The following is a 26,263-nucleotide window of genomic DNA, read 5'->3' on the forward strand; positions in this document are numbered from 1 at the left end:
TGTATGGTTGGAGCTGGTGTGGTGTCAGCCCCCCAAATACTCTCACGTTGGATCTGAACACAGCCAATAGACTCAAATTTACAATTTAGCACACAAAAGTATTTAAACATTATAATGATAATGTCAAATGAAGCGAAGAATCATATATTGTATCATATATTTTCTTGATCTCATGTTTGTTTTATGTTTCGCCGTTCTGCAAGACACCTTACCCGTTTTTTTTTAACCCTTTTTACCGTTTTTATCTTGAGATCTCAATTTTGAGATAATTGCCTTTTGTTTTCTTGACATAAAAAATGTAATATATCTGACATACTGAAAATATAAAACTCACTTAGCAATAGCTAAGATGATATCTGCATCAAAATAAATTTAGATGATATTTTCTATTAAAGACTTTTAAATATTGTTAATTTGAAAAAGTGAGGTTACAATTATTTTCAAAATATTTGGAAAAAGTCTAAAAATCATATATTTCCCACAGTAGTTCTGAGCAAAAAATTAAGGAGCCTTGAGCAAAAACTGAGACAATTCTCATCAGACATATACCAAAATAATAAAAACTTACTTTACAGATACCGATGATATGCTGACATGATTTTCCTGAGGTAATAAAAAAGTTCCTTTTATTCATTCTGAAAATGTAATTCAACTGTAAATTAGTTTTCCAACATACAAAGACCACATTTCCTACATAAAATTATAATACATATTTTGATTAAAGAGAATTCAACCATAAAATGAATAACTATGATTAATGTATCTGTAGTTTTTGCTAATAATAATTAAGTCTGTAAAGCAAGAGAACGCAAAAGAGGACACATGTACAAACGTTTTGATACTTTAATTCTTTATTTCCCACTTTCCCTCTCTCGCTCATGTGTGTCTCCTCTCGGATTGTTGGAGTAAACACTGTGTAGTCAGCACTTATTCGGCGACAGCACTTTCAACACATTGCAGGGAAAAGCGCTTGAAAACAGCAGCACATGCTCTGACTCCGCCCTCACGCTCGGGTCAATCAATGGCGTTTGAGATTTCCTTCCGGAAATCCCGCCCACACTCGTGAAGCGGAGCAGGCAACAAACATGGCAGCTACCACAAGCACCTTCGGGGATGTTGCGGCGTCTATTACTGACATTTTGAATGAAAAACACCGTGTTGAACACTTGACGGTTTTACAGACCTTTACGACTGCGTTGAGGGACCCAGAGTACAGGTAAGAAAACGTCATTCCCTGCTTCTGGTATTGGAAACGGAAGGTGTTAGCATAGCGAATAAGCTAGCTCGTATCCAGTTAGCTATTGCACTGTGAACTACTGCAGTAATGCATTGTCATCGTAAGGAAGTGTGAAGTTTATTCGACTATTCCAATTCAAAATGTGCTACATGTGTACTCCCCTCACTTTCGTTTGAACTGTCTTCTAAAGAGAGACCGAGGAATTAACCTGTTCAAGTAATGTAATATTGCTACCAGAACCCTGTTTGACTGAACGATACGGATGAATTTTATTGAAATAACATAATTAATCAATACTAAATACATTTTTTCTCTTGATTCTAAATACCTCTGCTAAATATTTCCCCCAAACTACAGTTGTTTTAAACCAACCGCAAGGCCCTGCAGGAGTGCTTGTGGACTTCATAAGATTCAGATTTGGAGCTATAAGCTTAAGTTCATATTCCCACCTGGTGGACCCTTGCTCCAGGGTTTGGGTATCACTTGCCAGACCAATTATTGGTATTGGTGCTCTTGTTTTGTTGTTCCCTGTAATTCAGAGATGTTGCAGAGGAGGAGGCCTTCTCCAGTCTACTGAAAGTCCTGTCCCGGTTGTGTGATGAACTGCAGACTGCCTGCAGAGAGGATGAGGACCTGCAGTCTCTCACCCTCCAGCTGCAGTTAACTGCGGAGTGCTTCCGCGCTCAGAGGAACGCCTGTGTTCAAAGCACCCGCAACCAGTGCTTGCTCAGGTGAGGACTGGCCCGTGGATGGCGACTGACATTAACCATCTCCTGTTTTCTGTTGGGTTGCATATTAATTCAATTAATTTTTCAGTTTATGAAACTTAAAGAGTGTAAATTAAAAAAAAAAAAAAGCCTTTCACAAATGGGTTGACCTACATTCATAACTTGGACACCACAAGGTCGTTTTATAGTGTTTATAATTAAAAATATTAAATGAACAATAGGTCAAAGGCAAGTCATTCTACATTAATGATGTAGATCTAAATCTTTTGATGTTTTATATATTTCTATCTTCCACTGAGCTGAAGATTTAAAGGTGTCAGTAGTTGTTGATAATTCTTCAGAAAACCGTTGGGTTTTAGAATGTTATTTACAAATGTTTCATCATTTTTTTTCCTGGTATTTTGAAGTAAAAACAGGTTAAAACCATTACTACAATTAGTGAGTGTAATTATAGCCTGTAGGAAATAAGCAAAGATATTGTTACAGGAACCAGTTGACAACACAGCTGTTTTTTTTTTATTCTAGGCAACTTGGTTTCATTGATGTTTCTCTTCAACTCTTGGGCCTCCTTCATGACCGACCTTCAGAGGGCAGGAATGGCGTATGTGAATGTGAGTCTTAAATGAGAAAAATAGTTGACTTTTCAACTATTAACTAGTAACTTCTCAATCCTAACCTGCTTTTCTGAAATTATTCTCCATGGTCCAGCTCTCCGCTGTGGGATCCAGTTCCTGGGTAACTTAGCGGTGGGAAACCCAATGTGTAAAGATGACATTTGGAGGCGGAGCTTTCCAGATCTGCTCCTGTGAGTAGTATCAACATAAATGACACCGACACAGAAAATCATTATGATTTACAATCATATGTGGTAAATTGTAACTGTTGGTATGCTGGTGGTTTTATTCACACTCGGTCTGTCTCAACATGTGTGAACAGGCAGCTGCTCAGTGTGGATGATTTGAAGGCGGTCAACTACGCCGCCATGGTTCTCCACACATGTCTGGATGAAGCCAAAGTTGAAGAACTGTCCAAGCCCGAGAACATTCCACTGGCGCTTAGGGTGATGGAGCTGTGTAGGACCCAGCCTGAGCTTGACTGGACGTAAGAGTTGCAGAGTTAGCAGGACAACGCAACAAATACTGAATAAACATGAGTACAGTATACACATGACAATGGTACTTGGTTTTTATGAATCAACAGGGTGCTCATCGCAACCCAGCATTTACTCAAGTCTTCAGCTCTGGTGGAGAACCTGTACTCTGGGATGTCTCACCGTGAGAGGTACGTCACACTTTGGTATGAACAAGTGTCAACTATCGTCCAGTATTTAGCATTACACAGGAAGTGATTTTTAATGTATAATGGGACCCTGTCCTGTATTTTTTTATTGTGTTCTTGCTGGCTGTTTATTAACTTTGTGTTGTTTTTCATGTTTTTTGTGCGAAGTCCAAATTCCATCTTGTTGTACAAGAAGTCTTTTCCTTTTTATCTTCCGGCTGGCGTTAAGTGTGGTTGCAACTTTCTGACACACACTTTCGTACTTGCGATTACATAGCAAGGGTTCTTGTGGGTGTTTTGATCTCAAAAGGGGGCGCGGCCTCTTGGAGATTTGCTATCCTCATCTTTGTGCTGCATCACGGCTGATTTAGAAAAAAAAAACAACAGGTCAGCAGTGTTTTTCAGTTTTTTTAAAGGATGTATTATTACCATTTTAAGCTGCAGTGATTTAGGCAGGTGTACATCTCTCGTTCGCTTTGCTAGCAGTGCGAAAGCTCGAGTAAAAAATTAAAATTCATTAGTGGGTACATGGCATCTACTTCAACTCAGGGAGCTTTGAGGATTCCTGCTGCTCTCAATCTGACAGTCTCCGCTCATGCTTTCATGTCCCTGCCTCTTCTGTGTAAAGGTGTGTTTAAATTGTTTAATAGGATAGATGAATACATAAAGAAGCAGCTCTCAGTTATTGTTAATGTTTCCATGGGGGAAACATGTCTCAGCAGCTGATATTTTGTGACATTGACATTGCGAAACTAAAAAATGGCATACACACTCAACATGGTAAACTCTCCATGGGGAAACAATCCCACCTCCAGGTTTTAATTTTTTTTTTTTCTAGAAGGATAAGAAGGAAATAAAGTGACTCCCTTTGCAGAAAAATAACTTATTTAGCCATCATCATTCATCATATGTCATTTTCATTTTGTCATAATTTAAATGGTAATGTGTCATGGTGCAGGTAAAGGAAATAGGAGATTACATGTTACCCTCATAAACACAACTTTACAATCCTAGTTTATGTTTAAGCTAATTTAAGAGGATTGGACGCGGCCTAAATCCACTACAGACAACGTGCTACAGATAATTTGAATATGACCCTTGACCTAAAGCAATGAAATTTGATTTCTTGTTATAAAGAAGCAAATGAAATAATATTTGTCTTCTTTCTGCCCCCTGTCATTCAGGATTTGCTAACATTTTGGATTTATATTATGTCGTTTTCTTTTTTTTCTTGTGTCAGTGAATGAAATAAACTAAACAAAACTAAATGATGAAAGACTCCTGGGGAGATTCTAGATTTTAGTTTTGCTGACACTGCGTAATACCATCCTGAAAAGCTAATAGTCTCAAGTAATACTATCCGTAAGACATGGAAAATGCTGACATCTAATTGTAAATTGTTCTATAGTTGTGTCTTATAGGTGTATGTGTTTGTGTGTGTGTGTGTGTGTGTGTGTGTGTGTGCGCGCGCGCGCACACTTCAGAGTTACTCTGCTAGAGCTGCTATTAGCCCAGCTCAGAGAGGAAGGCACAGAGGATTGTGGCGTTCCCTCCAGCGTGGCTCATTTCCTGGCCTCGTCCTTCCAGAATGGCTGTGCTGCTGTGCTGACGCTCGCCACCGGCTCTGCTTCTAGTGAGGAGGTACAACTAGCTAGTTAGCCTGGTTTACACAGCCCTCCCATTGTAGCTCACATGACAACTATCTAATGGTTTTGAATGCTCTCAGAAGAGTGTGTTAAGGATAAGGATGTATTTCTCCATGTGATTGACACCTGTTGGCTGCAATCCTCTGCAGGTCCTGCAGGAGGCGCTGACAGTGATCAGTCTGCTGGACGTGCTGTGTGAGATGACCTCGGACCATGAGCAGTTCATGTTCCTACAGAACCAGCCTGACCTCCTGGGGACCACTGTAGGTAAATGAAAACACACTCGCGGGAGTTCCTCTTGGTAATGTCTTTGCTGCCATTTAATTGTTTGTTTGTTTATTTCCTGAAATGTATCTGGATCTCTCACAACAATCCATGAATGATCCTCCTCATCCTGCACACACTCCCGCCTATCACACTACAAAACTCACTGAAAATAGTTGTGCGGAGCCCTGGAGTAGATAGAAAGTAAAAGTATGGCTAGAGAGACAAAAAACAAAGTTTATTTTGAGGCAACAAGATTTAACGTGTTCCCTCAATTTAACTGTTTCACATTTTGAACAAGTTATATCATGTGACTGCTGATTGATTAAGTTGAGGGAACCAGTTATATGCCCACACAAAAAAGTATTTCTGTCTCTGTCTGCTCCAGGGGTCTGTATACTTGAGAAACAACCTTTTTTTTCTGAACTAAATGTAACCAGACTAGTTGAGATGAGTCAATGTTTCTCTGCAGAGCTCCTGGAGCAGGTCCACGCCATAGGAAAGGCCAGTAAGAACATTTTCAGTGCCGCTCAGAATTTCTCCTCCTTGAGTGGAGACGGAGACCCTTCTTCCCATTCTCCTGTCATCAGCTTCAAGGCCCACCTCATCAGGCTGATAGGAAACCTGTGTTACACCAACACCAACAACCAGAACAAGGTTTGGATCAGATTAGATGCACAGCATTTTCTTTGAAGGCTGCACTAAAACGCTTTATATTAATCATGCAGGAACCACAGATTATGTGTAATGATGCAATATAAAAACAGGGACACGGCAGAACAGTTCAAATATATTTATCCAATTTGTTTTTAAACCCGCTTAATACTGGAAACCTGCACGCAGACATGATGGCTGAGCCTTCGTCCTTCATTTCACTCCCACCGCTGTCAAAGTAAAGTTATGCGCCATTAGCATGCAAAATTGTTTCATTTTCAGATGTACGACCATCCATGGAAACATCCAATCTGCGAGTTACAGTCAAATTGGCAGACCTCATTCATAGTTGCAGTCCTTTGGATTTAATCACCCTGAAAGCCTTCAGCATTGTAGACGCAAAAAAACTGTTTTTGTCTAGTTGATGAAAATTTTGTTGTGTGTCTTAATGTATCGCCACTTTTTTTTTTTTTTTAATTTGGTGCAGCTTCTTTTTGTCTTAGCAAAAGGTTTTGGTCTCATTTGATTCAATTTTAGTTGCTGAAATCTTAGTTTTTCAGGAAAGATTTATTCCCTCATGTGACTGAAGCCTGAAACCAATCAGGTCCCGTGTGCCTTGAGGTTCATACGAGCCACGCCTTGCGTTGTTGACACAAATCACAGCAAACTCCTCATCAGTTTCGGTCAACAATCAATCGTCAATGCATTTTTTGAAGGAAGATTTCTGCTTTGGAAAATCTGCTAGTCTTTTCAGTTTCCTTTTGTTTGTAAGTTTTGAGCAATTTGATGTTTGGAGGGCTACGGGATGAAGTGCTAGGTCTTAGTTATGATCTAACTTAGAGTTGCAGCTCCTTCACTGTCTGGGAACATTTTTTTGACAGACGTTTGTGACCTTCTTGCGTGGAACTGTTGGTCTGTCCTTTTAACGCAATGTCTCAGGAAGGGAATTTCTTCAAATTTGGCTCAAACATCCAAAGAAGATGAGCTGAAAAGACTTGGGTGGTCAAAGGTCACTGTAACAGGCACATATCGCTGAATTGTACATCTGCACTTTCATACTTCTAGTTGTTATTGTTGAATTCTGCAAACCTGCTGCTGGGACCCTTCATGAAGGTCTCGAGTCTTCTAAGATGGGTCTGACACAGGGGGTTGGAGATATGGGATGCCTTGGGTGTTGTTTTTTCTTGAGCACATTAGCAATTTACAGTGCAGGAGAGAAGCTGTGGTATCAAACCACACACAGGACAACTGAGGAGTGCAAGTGAGTTTGTGTGTCCCTCTGCTTCCTAAGCCTGTTCTTTCAACACATCACTTGGGTTTGCAGTGAAATGTGAAACATTCCCTCCCTCCCTCACGATGGTGATTTTTATCAGTCTCCCTCCATCGCAGCTGTCAGCATGTCCCTCCGAACATGAAGCGCAGATAGATATTACAGCAGATGGGGAGGAGTTGGCCTCTATCTATGCCACAATATACACACAGTCCCAGTTAATAGAAACCGATTTGTGGAATGCTTGTGGGATGGCCACCCTCAGCTGGCCTCTCTGTAATATTTATGGATGCTGATCTGTGGTCTGTCAGTGGTCAGAAATCACCCCATATCTGTTTTCACCAAGATCTCTTCCAGTAAACCACATTTTCTTCTGTTCACCTTTGGGAGAGATTGAAACTTAAGATGTGCTGAACTGTGTGTACTGAGCTGAAGAAGGCCGCGTCCAGTCGCTTGTTATTCATCTCTATGGGTTTGGACGTATTGTAAGCAACTTCAGACAATCATTTTGAAAGTGGAAAAAGCAGACCTGGGTGTTTGTACAAGTCAGCGACTTTGTTTCTTTGACAGCATAAATGACATTTCCATTTTGTGAAACTCAGCCCTTCGTCTTGTTCTGGTGTGCCGTCCAATATATTCGGAGGGTAACCACAATGGCAAGAGGAGCGCCGCAGCAAGCAAAGACAATAATTAAACCTATAGAATCAAACACACGATACAGAGTCGATCACTCTGTTGGGACCGTCCTAGGCTAACCCACAACCACACTGCTGCTTTTGTATGTTCGGCTTAAGACTGGGACCTTCTGCCTCTGCTCTGATTTTTCATAGTTCGTTGAGTCTCGGATGCTTATAACCACTTCAAAGTCACAGTTAGAATGATATTTTACCTTTCAGGTATGCACAAGTAGGTAGCGCATGAAGAAGTCTTTCCCCTGCTGCAGTGCTTCTTTTGTGCCTCCGGAATGGAGAAAGAGCCAGTCTTGAGTATTTAGCAGGAAGCTATTGGCGTCCCATGCTTGGCCACCAATTACAAAAAAACAGCAAAACTTGGTTGCACCGCCTGGTATAATCAGTGTCATCTTCATCCAGTCAAATACTCAGTAATCCACAGACACTTTGATTTGAGCTTAAAACAAACTGTAACACTTCCTCATCTGTGCTACCATGGATGAGTGCATATGTGACCGTATCGGTTCAGTTTGCTAGCTGTTTGTGCTCTGTGCTATGGTAACTAGCAGGGAACCCCAAGTGTACTGGATGAAGCACTGAGCAGTTTGTAAATGATGTCTCTGGACAGTTTTGCTGTCGATTGTAATGGGTGGCCACAGGCGCTGTTAGCTTAAAGCTAAATATGCATGGCTGGCTCTTACTGCACTCTGGAGTCTCAAAGAAATGACACTGGAGGGAAAAAAATTAGCTCAAGACACCTGTTTATGAGTACTTGAAAGGCAAAATACTCTTCTGGGTGAAGTGTTGTTGTAAGACCTTTGATGCCTTTTTAATTCGTCCCCACGAACTCGTTGGACAATGGCTATTCAGGGTCTTTTTCACTCAAAAGTGGTGGCTTGTTGTACAGGATGTTTGTGTCTCTTCCATTCTGAGAGGGACATGTTTGTGTTGAAAATAGGGTTGGTAGGTTCACGTTTGATCCAATATCAGTACTGATGCGAGTAATACTCATTTGGGTTAACTTGCTGTCTCTACCATCTCAAATTTTAATTTAAGTCATGAAAACTAAGTCCAAACTTATGTCTTTCTTAGAGTGTGCATGTTGGCTACAGATTCCATGTGTTGCCATGGCCAACTTTGCTTTTCTCATCACAAAGAGTGCAATATTATCTGCTTCAAGTTTTGAAAAGTATAGTATATAGTATAACACACCTCAGGTTTGTTAGGTTTGACCTCGTGTGATGATTTAGGGCCTCTCACCCACATGAGCCGTAGCACCGCTTGACTTATCTGGAATCATCATACCAACGTAATTCGGTCTTTCCCCTTAAATTACCCTGAGTTCTGGGACGGTCGAGACAGACTCACTCAACACGAAGTGTTATATCATCAGAAATGCCACATACAGATCCAATTACACACCCTGAAATGATCTTTTTTTTTTTTTTTTTGAGTGAAAATGTCTTTTTCCTAGATATTTTTTGACTAATTCCAAACTAAATGAGAAGCAAATTTAAATCCATGTCTACTGACTCATTAATCTCCCTGCACTTGATCCCACAGGTGAGAGAACTGGAAGGGATCCCCCTCATTCTGGACAACTGCAACATAGACAGCAACAACCCCTGTATCCTTCACTGGCAGGAGTTAACGATTAAGAAACACAAAGACATCTGTGTTTATGTGCATTTATTTCAAGTTTATCTTCATCATTTTCTGTATTGATGCCCAGATATGATTGTGTGTTTTACTCTGGCAGTTGAGTTGAATTTGGCGCGTCTGCAACCGCAAATCACTTTTCGCATCAGGTTTTGATTGTTGAAGTGTGTTCAGGCGGGCTAATGAACCTTTTGGTAAAAATTGTAGAGACTTCTTCGGTCCGTGCTACATCTTTGCCTGCAGCCGGTCTGCAGTGTCGACCGAATCTTTGAATTTGATAGTAAAGTCACTCAGCTTGGTCAGTAATGCTGTGAGTTTAATGCAGAAGGTTCGGAATCACTCGTTAGCTCTCAGTTACACAAGTCAAATATGTAATTTTGTGCAGCCTCAAATTTATTATTATTATTTTGTACAGATGTGCTGCCATGGCCAACTTTGCATTTTGCATCACAAATAAAGCAAAGCATTTTCTTTTTGCGGCTGTTGCGTTGGGTTTGCAGAGGTGTAACAACATCTGCCTCAGGGCCTGCAATCCCCCACACTGTGTGTTGGAGTTGCTTTTTTTTTTTTAAGATACGATAAAGAACAACGCAAAGATGAGTCATTTTACGTAAAAAAAAACCCCAAAGTTTAAAGTTTTCTGTTGTTTCATGTTTCTATCTGATACTGAGGTGAAGCTACAAAGTATCAACGGTATCCACTAAGACTTATAAAGTTTTTCAAGACCTGTTCCTGGTTTCAGGAGGTTATTTTCTATACGCACACCAACATGAACAAGTCACGATTAAGGATTCACAAGAGGCAGAAATATGTCCATCGGAAAAACAGAGTTTGGCCAAGAATATTGGTCTAACTTCTAGTTAAAAAAACAACAAAACATTAATATAATGGACAATGACCTGACTTGTAGCGTCTGAGTAAGATAAAGTGGCTTGAAATTCTTATCACGCAGTGAAGCGTTTTACACCCCTTTACCATGAGGCTTTCAAAGAGAATTAAAAAAAGGTTAATTCCACTTTAGTAAAACTTCTTCTGCACTGATACATAACCGGTAACTGTCATCAAAGTACCTTGACTGTAAAATGTCACCTGTTTACTTTATTTCTGGCAAGAACTACTACAACTACTATACTCTTAATAAGTATAGATAATAGACATAATGATATGTGCTGAACTTTGGAGGGATGGCAGATTTCCTGGTAAACATTCAAATCTGTTGTATGTCCTTGTTTCTGTGTCAGGTGTAACGTCTACAGCAAAAAGTTTGGTGTAGACGTTAAAAATCTCAGTCTAAAAGGTACTGACATTTGCACAAAACCCAAATGTACGTGCTAATATCCTTTCCGAGGACCAGCGTCAATCACGTTGATTAGAAACGGTAGGATAAGTTCTGTTTTAGTCATTTTTTAAGCAAACATGCCCAAAAAAATTAACTGGTTCCAGACTACCAAATGTGATGACTTAATGCTTTTTTCTCTTGTCGTACATGATGGTGAACTGAATATCTTTGGGTTTTGGACTGTGTACAAAACCAGACATTTACAACTCCAGCTGGTATGGCCTCAACAAAGCCACAGACCTTGATGTGGAGGGTGTGTACACATGAGTGAAGCGATGACTTTCGGGCATTTTTTCCACAACAGTTTGACAGTGTTTTAGAACACACTTTTCTGTTTGAGAGTACAGTGCCAAGCCTAGCGTCGCTCTCATCCTCAACGCCAGCTGAGCATCCTGCCACCAGGATGACGGTCTGGTGCCGGGCTGTCTTTTTCTTACCTGTTTTTAGTTGTTTCTGCAAACCAAAACCAGCCTGTGAAACTGTCTAATGCAACTCTGATTCTGCAGCCTCCGTTTTTTTTATCTGTATCTTTTGTGCATGTCTGAACATATGTGTAACGGTTAACACTGTCTGTGTAACACTTAAAGGCTATGCGTGCGTGCGTACGTGCGTGCGTGCGTGCGTGCGAGTGTGTTTGTGTTTGTTTGTTGGAGTCCAAACGGATATCTAGACATCATAAACACATTTATAACTGTCAAAACCTTTCAGTCCTGTTTATTTGACCTTGTAGTCCACCAATCAGTGCCTGAACATCTGCCTAAACATCTAACCATGTTGTGGAATTCTTTTACCGACCTTAACGAGTGCCTGCAGTCATTAGCCAGTGGTCCATCTTCGCCATCAGGAACCTTTTGGAGAACAACACGCAGAACCAGGAGCTGGTCGCTACTCTGGAACGCCGCGGTCCCGCCGACTATTCTGCGCTCCGGGAGTTGGGCTTTCTGGTGGAGGAACGAGACGGGGGCTTGTTGCTCAAACCTGTGAGGAAGGATTCCTGAGAACCAGAAGAAAGAAGACCCTCATACCCGCGAGCAGGTTTTCATGCGAAACTAAAAACTAATGTTTAGAAAGGAGTAAATGACATGTTCTCACTTATAGGCGCGTGTGAACAGCAGCTACAAGCCTCAGCAAAGTGATCCAATAAGCGCTATTTGTGTCCTGAATAACTGACAGCCAATAGAAGAAAACCTGTTGTGTTTTAGACATTAGTACGTACTTCCACCTCAGCAACGATGAGGCTTAGAGCATTCTTGACACACAAAAGGTCCATGGGATAGCTGTGACATAAAAGTAGAGGTCAAGATGTCAGGGGCTCTTGTTTTGTCTCGATTTGAGTTGGGGGGGGGAAATGAAGAGTTTGAGAGGTGAGGACATGCTGGTAGCTTTTGGCAAAGCTGATGCTTTGTGGTATAATCCAAAGACAAAGAGCCCCACGGTGTCCAGGCTCTTAGACACTGATGTTACCAGCAGGGGTTGGGCTTTAATCCCAGGCCCATAGTGACTTCTCCATTAGGCACCAAACAGAGAAAGACCACAACATTATTGCCCTTCCCCCCCCCCAACACCTCCTGTGCCTCACCTAATTAACCACAGCTATGAAGACTTCTCCCTCATGCACATGCTTACAAAAATAAGAAGTTCATCTAAGTGCACCATTGGAAACTAAAACAGTCTCTCACTGCTGCTATGCATGTTGTCATTGAAATACTTGTCAGTGCAATACATATTAAAGCTTTACACTACTCTGCACTGAAGAAACATAAGACTGGACAGGGCTTATTGCATGCAATAATAATTATCACCTTCAAACACGCAATTCACATCTCACACTCTTCAAACTATATTCTATGGACAGCTTGTGTAAACCTCCTTTGAAATGTTGTTCATCATAAACAAGGTCTGGGGAGTTAATGTGATCAGATGAGCTGCAGCAGGTGGGCCCCTGATTGACAATGTACAGACACTTGGAACCTCTCTGACTCATTTCGCTAAATTCAGGTTGGTACGATCACATTAAAGCGATACTTCACCCCAATAGCGCAATTTGCTCTTCAGGTACTCTTGATCTCACTATGGAGTTTTCACCTCATTACCTCACCTCTTAGTGACACCAGAATGCAGAAAACACCATTCATGTAGTATTAGCTTGAAGCTAATGGAGACCGACTACTAGCAACACCTGCTCCAGTTTGTTTCATTTTCACTCAACTTAAAGTGTTAATGGATCATTGAGGATAAAGACGACTGAATGATGCATTTGAGGGTCCGTAAACGTAAGTTTTTGGACAGTTTTGCTGTTTGTAGTTGGCGGCAATGCTACGGGGCACCATTAGCTTCAAGAAGTAATGCAAGAAGAGATCAACACGCTTGACTGTGAGTAACTGAAAGGTAAACATCACGTTTTGAGTGATGTCACACTTAAATAGTTTTGCGTATTTATAGCTGCGAGGGTATAGAATAGGCCATTAATGGAGGGGAAGTTTACAGTAATCTTGGTGAGATTATTGTTGCTGCGTCTTCGCTCTGTTGATGGCTCTGCATCAACGCGTGCAGGATGGTTGAGCGCTGGTGTCCGAAGAGTGAGCGAGGGAGTGAATCGCGCCAGAAGCATTAGTTTGCAGAATGACATCCCTCCCTGCTCCTGCCGGCGCTGGATAAGCTGAACGGTCCTGACACCTCAACAATGCGGCGCTTTACGGGCCCGCCTACGCCCTGCTCCACCCTGTTTGCTCTGCCTCTGATTTTTAATGACAAAATGTATTGAAACAATCGGGCCGGACTCTCCTCTTAAATCCGCCGGCATAGTGAAGGGAGCTTACGCGGGTTCCGGTCCCCAAGGATTTCAGACAGCTAACAAAACAACCGTTACTTGCGCTCGACTGGCTGGCTGCAATGCTTTTCAGCCCCACAGGAAAGAGGCTGTGCGAGTCAGCCGGGCTGAATGAGGTGGCATGGCCGCGCCCGCCTGCTCACCTCCTGACACATTAGTGCCACGCTAGTCAAGGCCCGAAGCTCTGCTGTTTCCCATGTTGGCGTTATATACATCAGGCTTCTGTTGTATCTGTGCCTCCTGGTTTACCTTCACATGTTTATAAGGCTGAATAAAGAATTATGCAACTAGCAGCTTTTTTGTTGTTGTCGTAATACATTTAAAGGGGTAAGATGAAACTCCAGAGGCATAAAGAGATGCTCAAAGTTTATTGGCAACAAAAGATATAACAACTGTCGGTGTTTGTAAGTGATTCAGACTTTGATTTAGCTACAAAACAAACTTTATTTGAGGTTATAACTGTGCTTTTAGACAGCAATGAGTTGTTCTTAGAGACTGAAAGCGGAACTCTTTTGTTCTGAAGCTGCACATTGAAACAGGTTGCTTACACTTCCGTGTACCTACTCACATAGTTTCCAGGACTTTCTAGCTCTGTCACTCCAGAATCATGCGCTTCGTTGAATTGTGATGATATCGAGATGGACAATCTGTGCTACTTTGATAAAAAACATGGACTATTTACAATCTTCTTTTTTTTTTTTTTTTGGATGTAAAACATAAATTCCAAATAATTTATAGGTCTCAAATCTAGATACAATGACATTAGGAAACACTTTCCTGCGCATCTATAAATGACATAAAGTGCCACGTTCCTCATATAAAAATATACTCTTCAAATTGTTTTGTACGTTATATAAAGCCTAAATAAACATTTCTGAAAACATTAAGGGTGCTGTCCAAAAATAGCCTTGAGGCCTTTGATCCTCTCATCCCCCCCCCCCCCCCCTTCCGTGTGGTTAGGGCACATGCCATCCACCCAGGCAGGCCTAAACCGCGCTGGAGGGCCTTGTGTAAGCAGAGGCCACCATGTGGAATTCCTCGTCTCCGCCGTTCATGGGAACGTTCAGCGTATCTGAATCTGATTGTACCTCAATGGAACTCCATTGAGGCGTTTTTTTTTTTTTTTTTTCTTCCGAAGTCAAGAGCCCTCCAACACAATGAGCAGGGTCGGGATGGAAAACGGCATTCACACTGACAGGTTTAAATAGAATGTGAGTGTTTTCAGCCTCTTTAGCTCTTGGCGTAGTAAATGCCTTTCGGGGGGAAACATGTTCATGGGAGAGACGTCAGCGCAGCAGAGCAATGCTTTCTGAGGTCCCGTTAAAAAGAAGAAATGTCACTATGTGAGTGCAAAAGAAGGAATCTCTCATAGTTGATAAGAGTAAAAAATAGAAGAAGAAGCTGAATATTCAGTTGAGTGGCTGTAAATATTCCACCTGACTAAAAGTCGATTACTTGAATCAGTAGATCACAAAGGAGGAGAAAAGTGTTACATAGCAAATGCTATCCACCCCTATGTAGGTTTGTAATATATTTTTACATAAATATTTATTTTCAGTGTTCAAACAGAATACAGTGTGAGTTACAGTTAAACATATTCCATCGTTTCAACCTTCAGAAGGAGCAGCTGATACGTCTTGTAGCATTTCCAGTACCGGCGTCGCCTCAAGATCCAGTCAACGGGTTTATTTTCCTCCTGCACGTTGAATATTTTGTAAGAAGTCGAGGTGAAATTTGATCCTTCCACCTGCAACATGTCACAGTTTCATACCAGCACGTGATGGATTGTCTCATTCCCCAGACAAACCTCATAATCCGTTTCAGGATGTGAAAATGTGCAAATTGTTGAATAAATACTTCCTTCACTTCAAACTCCACTTTGTCATATCATACCGTCCCCTCTTGTCCGTCTATCCCATCCTCCTCCTCTACTTGCAGGTGAACACCTCTGATTTCTCACTACACGTGTTGCACTTGACGACACAACACCAGTGGAACTTGCAGTTGCACTGCCAGACCCGCGTGTAGTGGTGCGTGTTGTGCCCCCGGCCACAGCACATGACGTTACAGCCATCCGTGTGGGTGGAGGTACCGTTGCACAGTCTGCCCCGCGTCCCGGTGCTCCCTGTTACCGTGTCCTCCTCGCAGTAGTTCGGCGAGCGTTCCAGGTACACCAGGTCCGTGTCTGTGGGCTTCTGGTAGCCCCGAGCCTCTTTGAGACGGAGAAAGGAAGGTTGCCGTAGCCGTGAGGCCCGGACCGGCTCTACTTGAACTGCCTCGCTGTAACGTTCCTTTAGCAGGTAGCCGATCTCTCTGAACTTTGGCAGGGTGATCCAGCAGGTCTTGGTGGTGCAAGAACCCGACACGCCGTGACACTTGCACTCCAGCTTCATCCTCTCTTCTAGGATCTGGTCAGATAGAGAGAAGACGTCAGGACTGAATACACGAACAATCGAAAGATGAATCATTAATCGAGCGAAAGGCAATCGCCAAGTATTTTCAGAAGCAGTTACTCGTTTTGGTCTTTTCCATGTAGAAATGTCAAGTGTTTCCTTTTTTCAGACTCCGAAATATCAGGATTTGCTGTGTTTTGAGTCATTTTTTGATAGAAAATGAAGAGTTTTTTTGGTTTTGGACTGACAAAACTCGCCACTTTGGTGACTGGGAGATAATCATAAGCATTTCTAAAATTACCTTGACATTAAAATTTTTTTTTGATTATTCCTGAAAATAATCATCAGATGAATCATTTACTGCACTCTAAGTTTTTTTGTTTTGTTTTTTTGGAATTCAACCTCTTTCCTCAGAATCAAAGTGTTTTTTTTACAACATCTTTTTAAATTTTTCCAAATATAATTTTCACATGTGGCCCTTATCCTCTCCCGTACAAGCTCTGTTGCTTGAATTTGAAACGGCTAACAGCAACCGCAAGGCCTTCAAATGTCTTCTCTGGTGAGCTAGGCTTTCTGCGGACACTTCAACTTTCAACACACCAACCAGTATGCCAACTTTATGTCAGAAACCTGGGGAAAATAACTTATTCCCCAAGCCCGTAGTCTCTAATTAACTTTACCTTTCTTCAGACCACATAAACAGCCCGAGACGACTGAGCTGAGCTGTTGTGCAACCGTACATGTATAGCATTTCATTGTGGTTCATGCCAGATTTGTATTATTTTGCCATACAAATATTTGCAGATGACAAAATTGACAGGTGAATGTTTGCACATCTCGGCTGTTTTTTAGTGACTAATCTTGACGTTTGAGAACAAAAAAGTTTTGGTGGAACAGAAGTGATTTCAGAACAACAACCTCTTTTTTTTTTTTGTCCTTTACTTATTTTGTCCTTTATTAATAATGTAGATCTGATGCAAAGCTCTTCATCGATTGACCTTGCTGTATTTAATTCCCGTAGCTGATAAATATACCAAATGTCTTGTTTTTTGGTGCCTTTTCTTTTAATTGAATACTAGAAAAAAGCTTTTAATGAATTCTACCTTTTATTATTCAGGATAATAATACATCCAAATCACCATCTTGACTGATTTAGCCTCATCTTGCACCTGTCCAAATTGGTGTTGATTTTAAGGTCATGTATTTGCTTGCATCACCTTCCGCCCCGCCTCGTTGTTGTGCAGGTTCATCAGGCGGCGTGCGTTCTTCTTGATCTCACGAGCATCTACAAAGCGTCGCGAGAACTCCACGCCGTACTTCACATCGGCCGAGCAGCCACCCCACTTCCATCCCTCCTCTCGGTCATGGTACCCCTGTTTCTCGCGGTCGCAGCCACACTGGCTCAAGTTGCCTTGGCTACAAGCTGTGGTGACTGCGTGGGCAACTCCAGCTGCGGTGATGGCGTAAGTGAAGGCTGCCTCCCTGCTGCCTGAAGAGAATCGAACAGAATGTGAATGAACTGAGATGGAAAGTTGTAGAAAGTATTATTATTTCAGACTCATAACCATGCGCATTCTAAAATCAGCGCTGCATTACTTCCCTCAAAATGGCAAGAACGGCGTACTTGTCATGTTGTTTGTGTTGAACCTCTTGCTTTGTAAAGGAATGTGTGAGAAAGGCGCTGAACTGGTTTTCCACATGAAGCACCGATTATTCATCAGGAGCCTCGGAATACAGTTGCACAGTATGTTTTCTGTCAAATAATTGCGATGACATCATCAAGTTAATTTCTAAATAGGCTTGAGACTTCAAATGTGAACAGGAAGCATGTGTTAAGAGCTGGGAGTGTGGATTGGAAAGAGTGTAATGTATTAAAACTTCAGTAGTAGATCAGAGCATTATTTGTTCTCCAGCATTGACTAGTTTCAGCAGGCCAGTGGTATCAGAAGTCAACTTTGACTCACAGTTTACATGATCAGGATTCCCACGGGTGCTGGAATTCCTTGAAAACATATGAGAAGTCTTTTGATCTTGAGCAGAGCCTGAAATTGTAATTGCATTAGAATCCTAGTAAACATGAGTTAATGACAAATTTCAAACTTAGTTAGGATTTGCCTCTAACTTTAGTCATTTCCGGCTCTATTGGATGCGATGGGATATTTAGGACAAGATAGAAGGGCATCAGTGTGCGCCGCATGAGGGATGTCCATGCCAGGATTTTGAAAACCTGACGATACTTGAGTTTTGTTTTGTTTTTTTAGTGTAGGTGCTGTAGATGGACATTGGCGACAAACAGAATGCTACCGTACTGGCGACCCGTCCAGGTTGAACCCCGCCTCTCGGCCAACCTCAGCTGGTACAGGCTCCAGCCCCGACATGACCCGTAACGGATAAGCGGTATGGAAAATGTGCAGGAAGTCATTGGGTCGAGTACCAAACTCCTGCTATCGTGACAACGCGATGCCACATTGAAGTGAATGCCATCCTTTGAAAGCGAGGTCTGAACCTGAAGACTGCTCGGAGTTGCAGTTCTGTGTCTCAGGTTTTTCTCCTCGTAAAAAAACAAACAAACCCAAAAAACCAAACATTTGTAATAAACATAGTGTTTTGATTAGGCGTCTATTCAAATGCTGAAAGTATCAAGTGCATAAGTGCTTGGCACGTTACGACCCGAGTATAGAATGGCCGTTCCCATGAGCAATCATGTTTCATAAGCTGTTGCCGCAATTTGTAGGTTGACGCCATTCGTTATTCAGATTTGGTGCAAAACTTAACCGTTTCGGACCCCTTGAGAATTGGCGGGGGGGGGGGGGGGGGATAAGGAGAAATCCGTGAAATACTACAGTAAGACAGTTGAAAACTCATCCTGTGATCTGGTAGTAAAAATGTAAACACTTTTCTGCAGATCAAAGCTGCAAAGCTCGAAAATGCTCTCAAGTGCCTGAATTTCACTCCGGAAAAGCTTCAATAACGCTGTAATAAGCATCTGCACTTTAGATTTCTCTCTCACTCCTCATCACATCTCTGATCTGCATCATTGTTCAAACAATAATCAGTCATCTGAGGACAACACAAGTGACATCTACTGGCTGAGACGAGGAGTTTTCAGGACATGCACTCGGAGTTAATTTCATGTTTTTCATCAATGGAATTTCTCACGCAGCTTAAATGTCTGTCTGTGTCCGTCTTTGGCGGTCCACATTATTCTAGCAAATGATACTGCTGTGTTGAAATAAGCTGTGGCCAGGCCTGACAGAGATGTGCTTTTATATGTCACCATTTGAACTTGAGGATAAACACGTGTGTATTTATGGCGTGGAGATGGAAATTAATTTATTGGCACGTGTAATCAGATATTTATCCACCCTCACCAATCATGGTAATGCTGGACGTTGGTTCTCAACTGCGGCGTCTCCGGTAGAGGCGATTCTAATGGCTCTCCTCCAAGCTGACAAACTGAAACCATCAGGCCTGCGGTTCCCCTCGTCCATAACTCATAACAAACTCTGAAGCCTTCTCTCATCGCGCCGAATCCGCGACCCATTCCGACACATTGTATGGCTTCTCAAGGCATCAGGCGCATGCAACAGCCAAACAGCCATCCCCTCGCGCCCTGATTTGTTTTGATTGAACAGCCGTTCTCGCTGGGTCCATTGTTGCCATCCAGCTGCTGGAGCTGACTTCAATTAGTGGTTAGCATGAATCTCCCGGGTCTTTCTCAATGAGCTCAAAGGCTCGCCATGGTCAATCAAATGAAGCTGGTACATTAGCGACACAAGAGGGGGTATAACTGTGGCTTTCATTTCCATCCTGGAGAATTGCGAAAGGAAACGATGACCAATATTACTGGGAATTCACGTTCAATGTTTTTGCACTGTTACAGCGATCTGATTAGCTCTTATGCATTTCTAATAACATCCCGAAAAGGCCTTATTTGGTTAAGCTGTCCACATGAAGAGGACACGGGGAACAAAGCCGGGTCAAAAGTGTCTCTCATAGACGGTTTACATGCCACAAGAGAAAAGAGACATTTCCTCTTGACAAAAGAAAGAAAGAAAGGGATCCAGACGTCTGTCCGCCTGTCTCCTGTGTAGAAGAAAGTGATTGCTCCCAGAGCTGCTAGATTAAACATGGATCCAAACCCACAGCAAGACCGCAACATAACATTTCAGATTGAAATACAATTTATAGAAGAGCTTCACATTAGCGGCAAATAGGCTCCTGTGAGAAATAAAACACAGAGGAATGTTGACTAGAACATTCAGGCTGATGTGTGACTGTCTGCGCGCACAGAACCAATTTCACAAGATGGCACGCGGGCCTTTAGGACTACAAGTACGGTGATGTCACAGTAAAATGGACCTTTAGAGATGCTTTAGTTGAAGCAGTGAAATGATTTGATTCATTTTTACACTTTAAAAGACTTAAAAATGCTGTTCATCAACGTTCATCTGCATGTCAACTCACTCTGATGGCCTGCATCCTTTACGGTGCTAACTCTAGCCTAGCTAACATGCTAGTGTTATTTTCCTTGTGTTATGGAAGGAGGCAGTCTTGGCAGCTATTCTTTTTGCACTTTTCAATAATTATCTGTAAACAGCATTTTCTTATAAAAAAATGGTATTTTTTGTGAAAATGCCTATTTTTTTCCCAGCATAATCCCACTTATGTCCAGTAACACAAACAGTTAGCACAAAACTAAGCCTTGGAAATGTTGTTTTGGTCAAAATACGATCGAACGCATGGATAAAAACAGCTGCAGTCGTTCCAACATCTCACAAATCACACTTTGCTTTGTCAGCAGAAAAACAGGTGCAAATGTCTTGACAGAACCACACTGTTTTGTTGCCAGAAAAACAGACGCAGAAGCCCGACGTTTAACGAGAAATGCAAAGTTTTATGGCTATGAATGTCCCAGCATCGCATTTAAAAACGGTTGTCAGCGTCCTGAAAAGTCACCCAAAAAAAATCAAAAGGATTTTGTCACCAGAAGACTTGATGCAAAGATCCCACATCTTGCTGAACTCGGTTTGGTCCTGAAATCGCCCCAGAAACAAACGGTAGCGTTGGCAGAAAAACTGATGAAAATGGCCGACATTTAGCGATTGACGCAGGGTGCTGATGCTTGAATACTGGGTGCGAATGTTCTGTGTTGCAAAACAAAAATAGCTGGTATTGTTGCCAGAAATGAGGATGCCCAACAATTGGCTTAAAACACAGTTTTGTCTCCATGAGCAGCTTTAGTAGTTTTGAGGTCTTGCTTAAATAAGTTGGTTCTGTCACCAGAAAAATGGTTACAGATGTTCAGATATCTGCTAAAAACAGCTGGGTTCGTTGTAAGAAAAACTGATGCGAACATTCAGACATCTCATTGAAAAAAGCCTGGCTTTGTCGCTTGATGTACGGATGCAAATGGCTGACAACAACGAACAGTGTCCCAAATTTGAGCTGAAAACACCTGGTTTTGGCGTCACAAATGTCTCGACATCTCGCCAAACACAGTTGCGATGCCCGAAAAACAGATGTAAATGTTGTGTTATGTCACTTGGGGCTTGAAATTTCCTGTCTTACATGCAAACTGCGGCGCCAATCATGGGCTCCAGTGCGGAGCGCGGATTAGAACAGCCTGGCATGGTGTAATGACAGAAAGAGTGACATCATAGGATTCAACATCAACTCCAGTGTTGAAACAAATGCCACCGCAGCAGTTCATCGGACCATTTGCTCAAAGAATTAATTGCGTCCTGATCAGACATGTGATTTCCACCCTTATTGGAGCCAATCAGGCCCAGTTCAGCTGTGTTGACATGTGGACACATGAAAGAGACACCAGAAGGAGAAGCCTGTCCACACTTGTATCTGCCAAATGTAAACACTGAACAGTTTTACCTAAACCCCCCCCCTAAGAGTCGACTCTCTCTGTACCTTCCCGCCTTCTCGGCCTATTTTTAACTCTTTTCTGCCGTCAAAGATTTAAAATGAAGCTTTGGTGACACAAACCAGGTGCAAACAGACTGACCTACTCTCAGCTCTTGTCCAAAGACTGTCCTCTCACCCAGGGCCGAGCAGTTCCACCGGCCGTAGCGGAACTGGAACTGACACTCATTGATACCCATCTGAGCGCCTTCGCCGATGACAATGATGGCGTCAGGGCGGCTCTGACAGAGGGCTCTCTGACGAGGAGCCAGGCCTGGGATCTTGTTGCAGATGATGTTGGCACCCAGAGCTACTACAGAGGACAGCGCTCTAGGCGGACAGAGAGAGAGAGAGAGAGAGAGAGATTAATGAGGAGAAACATCAATCTGTAGGGAGAAGTGAGAACAAACAGGTGAGGCAAATCATGACAGTCTGGATTAAAGTCTGTGCCCTGATTTAGCTTCCAAACGTGTTCAAGAAGCATTCAGACTTGAGTTTTCGGGACCTGCGCTTGTCACGAATGAGCAGCTGAAGCACGAGAGGACTTCTAACATTTATGCGTCTATATAAGCAGAGCAGGACTTGTCCAGTATCCATCTTCTCCATAAGAGCTGCTCCTGTGACCGAGTGCTTCTGGTGTCGTGTGTAAATCCAGAAAAGCGGGTTATCTCATCAGCTTCATGTCCAGATTCAATATTGACCTCATTCATTCTCTTTCACTTGATTTATAACACAATGTCTGAGCGAAATAACAGTCCATATTATAAGGAAAATGTGGCTTGTTCCGTGGTCGTCTGTCATTCCTTTTGTGGAGGCAAATGAAAATCGAATTGATACCACGTTTCCTAAATGTTGGCTGCCGGGATGTTCCAAGTTACATTTTTTCCATTTACAGTCTCACACTGAGAGAAAGTGTAGCCTCACTAGCGATGACAAATATAATATTTATTCAGCAACGTGAGAAGACTTTTTTTTTTTAAGTGAGGAATTTCTCTCCACCTGCAGCATCTAACCTGGCTATCCCGGTGCGTAATTTACGCATAACCCGCCAGCCACCGTAAAGAGAGCAAGTGCATGGACAGGAACCTACAGGTAGCTACCGCTGGTGAGGATGAGGAAGATCTGCGGGTAGTAGACCGACAGCAGCGCACTGCGGGACGAGATGATGAGCATGGTTGCGCATTGAACACAACTTGTTCTGCTCTCTTGCTGGTTGGAAAAAAAAGAAGAAAAAGAGGGGGATGATAAATGAAGGAATCCTTTCCTCCGACTTCCTGGTGTGGCGGTGTCTTCAGCTAGCGGAGCTGTGGCGCGCTGCGGCGGCTCCGAGCTCCTCCGCTGTCCATGTGTTGGAGAGGAGACGCTGCTGCTGCTGCTGCATCCCTCGGCCGATGTGCGCTCTGCCACCTGGCCTGGTGGAGGACAGGGGGGGAACAGAGAGAGACAGGCTGGGTGGGTGGGGGCGGGCGGTTTGGAGGTTTTCCGGATGGCAAATGTGCGTCTTTCCAGTCTCTAAACGTGTGTCGTGTGGCGCTGGAAGGCTGTGAGACAGTGTCCTCTCCCGGTGCACCAGCCTGAGTGCGCACATCCACCGTATCCACACCCCCATCACCTCCCCCACCACCACCACCACACTCCCGCACGCACGCACGCTTTATTGTTTACTATTAGCAGTTGATCAACCGTGAAATTATTTTGTGGGTCACAGCGGTGATGAGCTGTTTATAAAAGCTTGATATCTCATTTTTCAATGATATTTAATATTTTATAACTGACTTCTTGTTATTTACAGATATCGATATTTTCATACATTCAGCCTGTTTTTTTTTACATTCTGATTAACACATTCATTTGAAAAGTAATATGCTTTTGTCCCGAAATTTGTGGGTGGCATAGAAATCATAAATTTACTGCATCATTTCCTTATCTGTTATTAATAAACAGCAGGTTGTGTGTAAAGAAGATTTGATTAAACTCATCGGACTGACTGATATATATATATATATTTTTAAAAAAAGACCATTTTTACACCATCAAAAACAGTTACAAAGATGAACATTTAAATCAATTTACCAAAATGCCTTTTTTAACATATTTTGTCTTTTTCAGCTTTTTAGTTTTACCTTTCAGCGCGTTGGAACTTTTACATGAACATGAAATGAGCTGCGACTGGGAGATTTACTGTGTAGGAACTGAGCAGATATATAAGCAGTACTTCGAAGTAAAGAAACAATTCAGCCACCGCTTCCGCCAAGGCTAAACTCGGCCAAACTGCATGTAACAAGAAGAAGAAGAAGAAGAAGAAGAAGAAGGAAAGGGCTAATTTTCACTATGTTTAACGGATCTGCCCCAAAGTCCACTGGGCCTCTCTTTGGCCGGTGCTACACACACCCCTCTTCTGATTTAGGTGAAGTCCAGCCTCATATTTTTTTGCATAATCCTGCCAATGGTTGGAAAAACACACCAACCACTGATCACATGACCCGATCAAGCAACAATGTGGCAAGTCGTCATCCCGTCAGTTGCTCCTGATTCAGTGTAAAACATGATAAATGGTCACGATACCTGCAAACAGGTGACGTTATATAAAAGGGGGGGGGGGTGCGTTTTATTGCACAACTTGTGAAAATGAACACGAGGAGGAATTCTGTTTTTACGCTAAAATAAACTTTGCACAATTTACAAACTAAAAGGCCTCAGGCTGAGTTGCATCACTGCAGCTCTGCTGCAAAACTTCAGAGACTTCCTGGCGGGGACGTGCTGGTGCACGGTCCTCCTTACGCCCTCGTGTGGCGGCAGCGAGGAAAACCTCCCCGTCCTGAAACACCTGGCTAAATATTGATGCTAGAGTGCAGCATCCGGAGTTTTATTTGAATAAATGGGTCTGAATAGTTGAAAGTTCTCTCGTAAAAGTTAGACCTCTTTGGAAAAGTCGCTGAAATGTGTGTACAGATGGAGTTTCTTCCTTTTAGGATGTTCCACGCAAAGGGTTGGGGTTATTTGCAGTCGAACTGGAAAGTAAATACCCAGTAGGTGATGGTGGTGCTGTTCACTCCAAAAAAAACATTTTCAAAGAAGACAAAGTACATGAATCCCTCATTAGCTGTTGACACTCTGGAGACTGAAAAATCTTTTTTTTTTTTTTTTTTAAATATACAGGAATTAATTTAAGGTTTACAATAATATTAATAAAGTATGGTCCCCAAACTGAATTAAGAGTGAAATCTCTCAGCTGAGGTTGAGAATTCATGTTTTAACTAAGATTCTCAGCAGTTTTTCAGAGCATAAAAGAATAAATTAGTGAACACGTTTTTGAGTGTTATGATTTTGGCTGGATCCTCCCGCCAGCTCACCCGTGTGTAACCATGGCTGCAGTCACAGGAACTCAGCTATTCCAGTGGGGTCAGCAGAGGCCACCATTTCTCTCTGTCTCTTTCAAACTCTCCCTCTCGCTTTCTCTTGAAATAATTCCGCTAACCACCGCTTCGAAAAGCCGAAAGAGAACTCGCTGTGATATTTGGTTCTTTTCATATTTTTTTTTTTGACTTGAAGAGAATTCCTTAAGCTGTAGAAAAGGACATCAGATCAATAGGAGGCCCGTCTTACTCCCAGAATACCTTGCAGGATCACTGAGAGGTTGTCATGGAGATGTTGATCATAATCGTAAATATCTGATGCTTCATTATCGGTGATACTTTCTTCAAGGTTCCAATAAAGTCTATAGAGCTGAAGCGGTTTACCTGCCATCTCCCGTCACAATGGCCTCCGTGTGCACCTGAACCCGGGAGCAACAATTCATACTGCGGTGGAGCGACAGAGACGTTTTACGTGAAGGCCGTGCATCCGTACGCTTGTAACTCAGAAATTTCTTCAAATTGGGCACAGACATCCCCTGGGAGTCCAGGATGAACTGTAAAAACTCCGGCGGTCAAAGGTCACCATCACCTTACATGAACGTGAAATCTGAGCAACGCGGGTTTCAATCAGGAGAGACAGTGGAGTGGAAAACTCTGTTTATTAACAGACAGAAACTGGAAGTGGAGGGTGGCTCTGGTTGAGGCTGTTAGCAGATGGAGGAACCAGCAGCCCTGCGAAGCCCAGGCGGAGAGGAGGAGGAGCAGGAGGGATGCGTATGATCGAGGAAAAACCGAGACTGAGCAGGAAGAGCGTGAGACTCAAAAACAAAAACAAAAACCAGCAGCAATATGAAAAAGTGTCGTTTTGCTTCTTGATGGAAATGAAACTCCGGGAGTGCGAACTGTCATCTTCCTGCCTGAGCTCTCTCTTCACTTAATTTCTTCAAATATTGTTTGCATCATCACTTGGAATCAAGGGTGAAGATTTTGGTGACTAAAGGTCAAAGATCACTTCACCAAAA

At 42.5% G+C, this 26,263-nt stretch overlaps 2 protein-coding genes across 2 annotated transcripts; one reads left to right on the forward strand and one right to left on the reverse strand.

Annotated features, from left to right (window-relative positions):
* Positions 1–1,060: 1,060 nt before the first annotated feature.
* atxn10 (ataxin 10) lies at positions 1,061–14,411 on the forward strand. Its single transcript, XM_086201110.1, has 11 exons — positions 1,061–1,216; positions 1,777–1,968; positions 2,491–2,576; positions 2,674–2,770; positions 2,902–3,066; positions 3,166–3,246; positions 4,728–4,884; positions 5,039–5,156; positions 5,626–5,810; positions 9,312–9,375; positions 11,560–14,411. The coding sequence occupies exons 1-11, from the start codon at positions 1,086–1,088 to the stop codon at positions 11,742–11,744; spliced, it is 1,461 nt and encodes a 486-aa protein (XP_086057236.1). The 5' UTR covers positions 1,061–1,085; the 3' UTR covers positions 11,745–14,411.
* A 287-nt stretch (positions 14,412–14,698) lies between these two features.
* wnt7ba (wingless-type MMTV integration site family, member 7Ba) lies at positions 14,699–23,316 on the reverse strand. Its single transcript, XM_086201111.1, has 4 exons — positions 22,976–23,316; positions 21,989–22,215; positions 17,187–17,458; positions 14,699–15,984 (listed from the first exon to the last, which is right to left on the reverse strand). Exons 1-4 carry the CDS (start codon positions 23,056–23,058, stop codon positions 15,505–15,507), a joined length of 1,062 nt encoding a protein of 353 aa, XP_086057237.1. The 5' UTR covers positions 23,059–23,316; the 3' UTR covers positions 14,699–15,504.
* Positions 23,317–26,263: the final 2,947 nt, after the last annotated feature.

This window comes from Aulostomus chinensis, chromosome 4 (assembly GCF_037954235.1).
Source record: "Aulostomus chinensis isolate RoL2024-O1b breed Wild chromosome 4, RoL_Achi_v1.0, whole genome shotgun sequence".
In the NCBI taxonomy this organism is placed as follows: Eukaryota; Metazoa; Chordata; class Actinopteri; order Syngnathiformes; family Aulostomidae; genus Aulostomus; species Aulostomus chinensis.

Coding starts and splice junctions, on each gene's coding strand:
- atxn10 (XM_086201110.1), top strand. CDS start 1,086: ATGGCAGCTACCACAAGCACCTTCGGGGATGTTGCGGCGTCTATTACT. Junction 1,217..1,776: donor TTGAGGGACCCAGAGTACAG/GTAAGAAAACGT, acceptor CCTGTAATTCAG/AGATGTTGCAGAGGAGGAGG. Junction 4,885..5,038: donor GCTCTGCTTCTAGTGAGGAG/GTACAACTAGCT, acceptor AATCCTCTGCAG/GTCCTGCAGGAGGCGCTGAC.
- wnt7ba (XM_086201111.1), bottom strand. CDS start 23,058: ATGCTCATCATCTCGTCCCGCAGTGCGCTGCTGTCGGTCTACTACCCG. Junction 17,459..21,988: donor TGGACAAGAGCTGAGAGTAG/GTCAGTCTGTTT, acceptor GATTCTCTTCAG/GCAGCAGGGAGGCAGCCTTC. Junction 15,985..17,186: donor ACAACGAGGCGGGGCGGAAG/GTGATGCAAGCA, acceptor CTATCTGACCAG/ATCCTAGAAGAGAGGATGAA.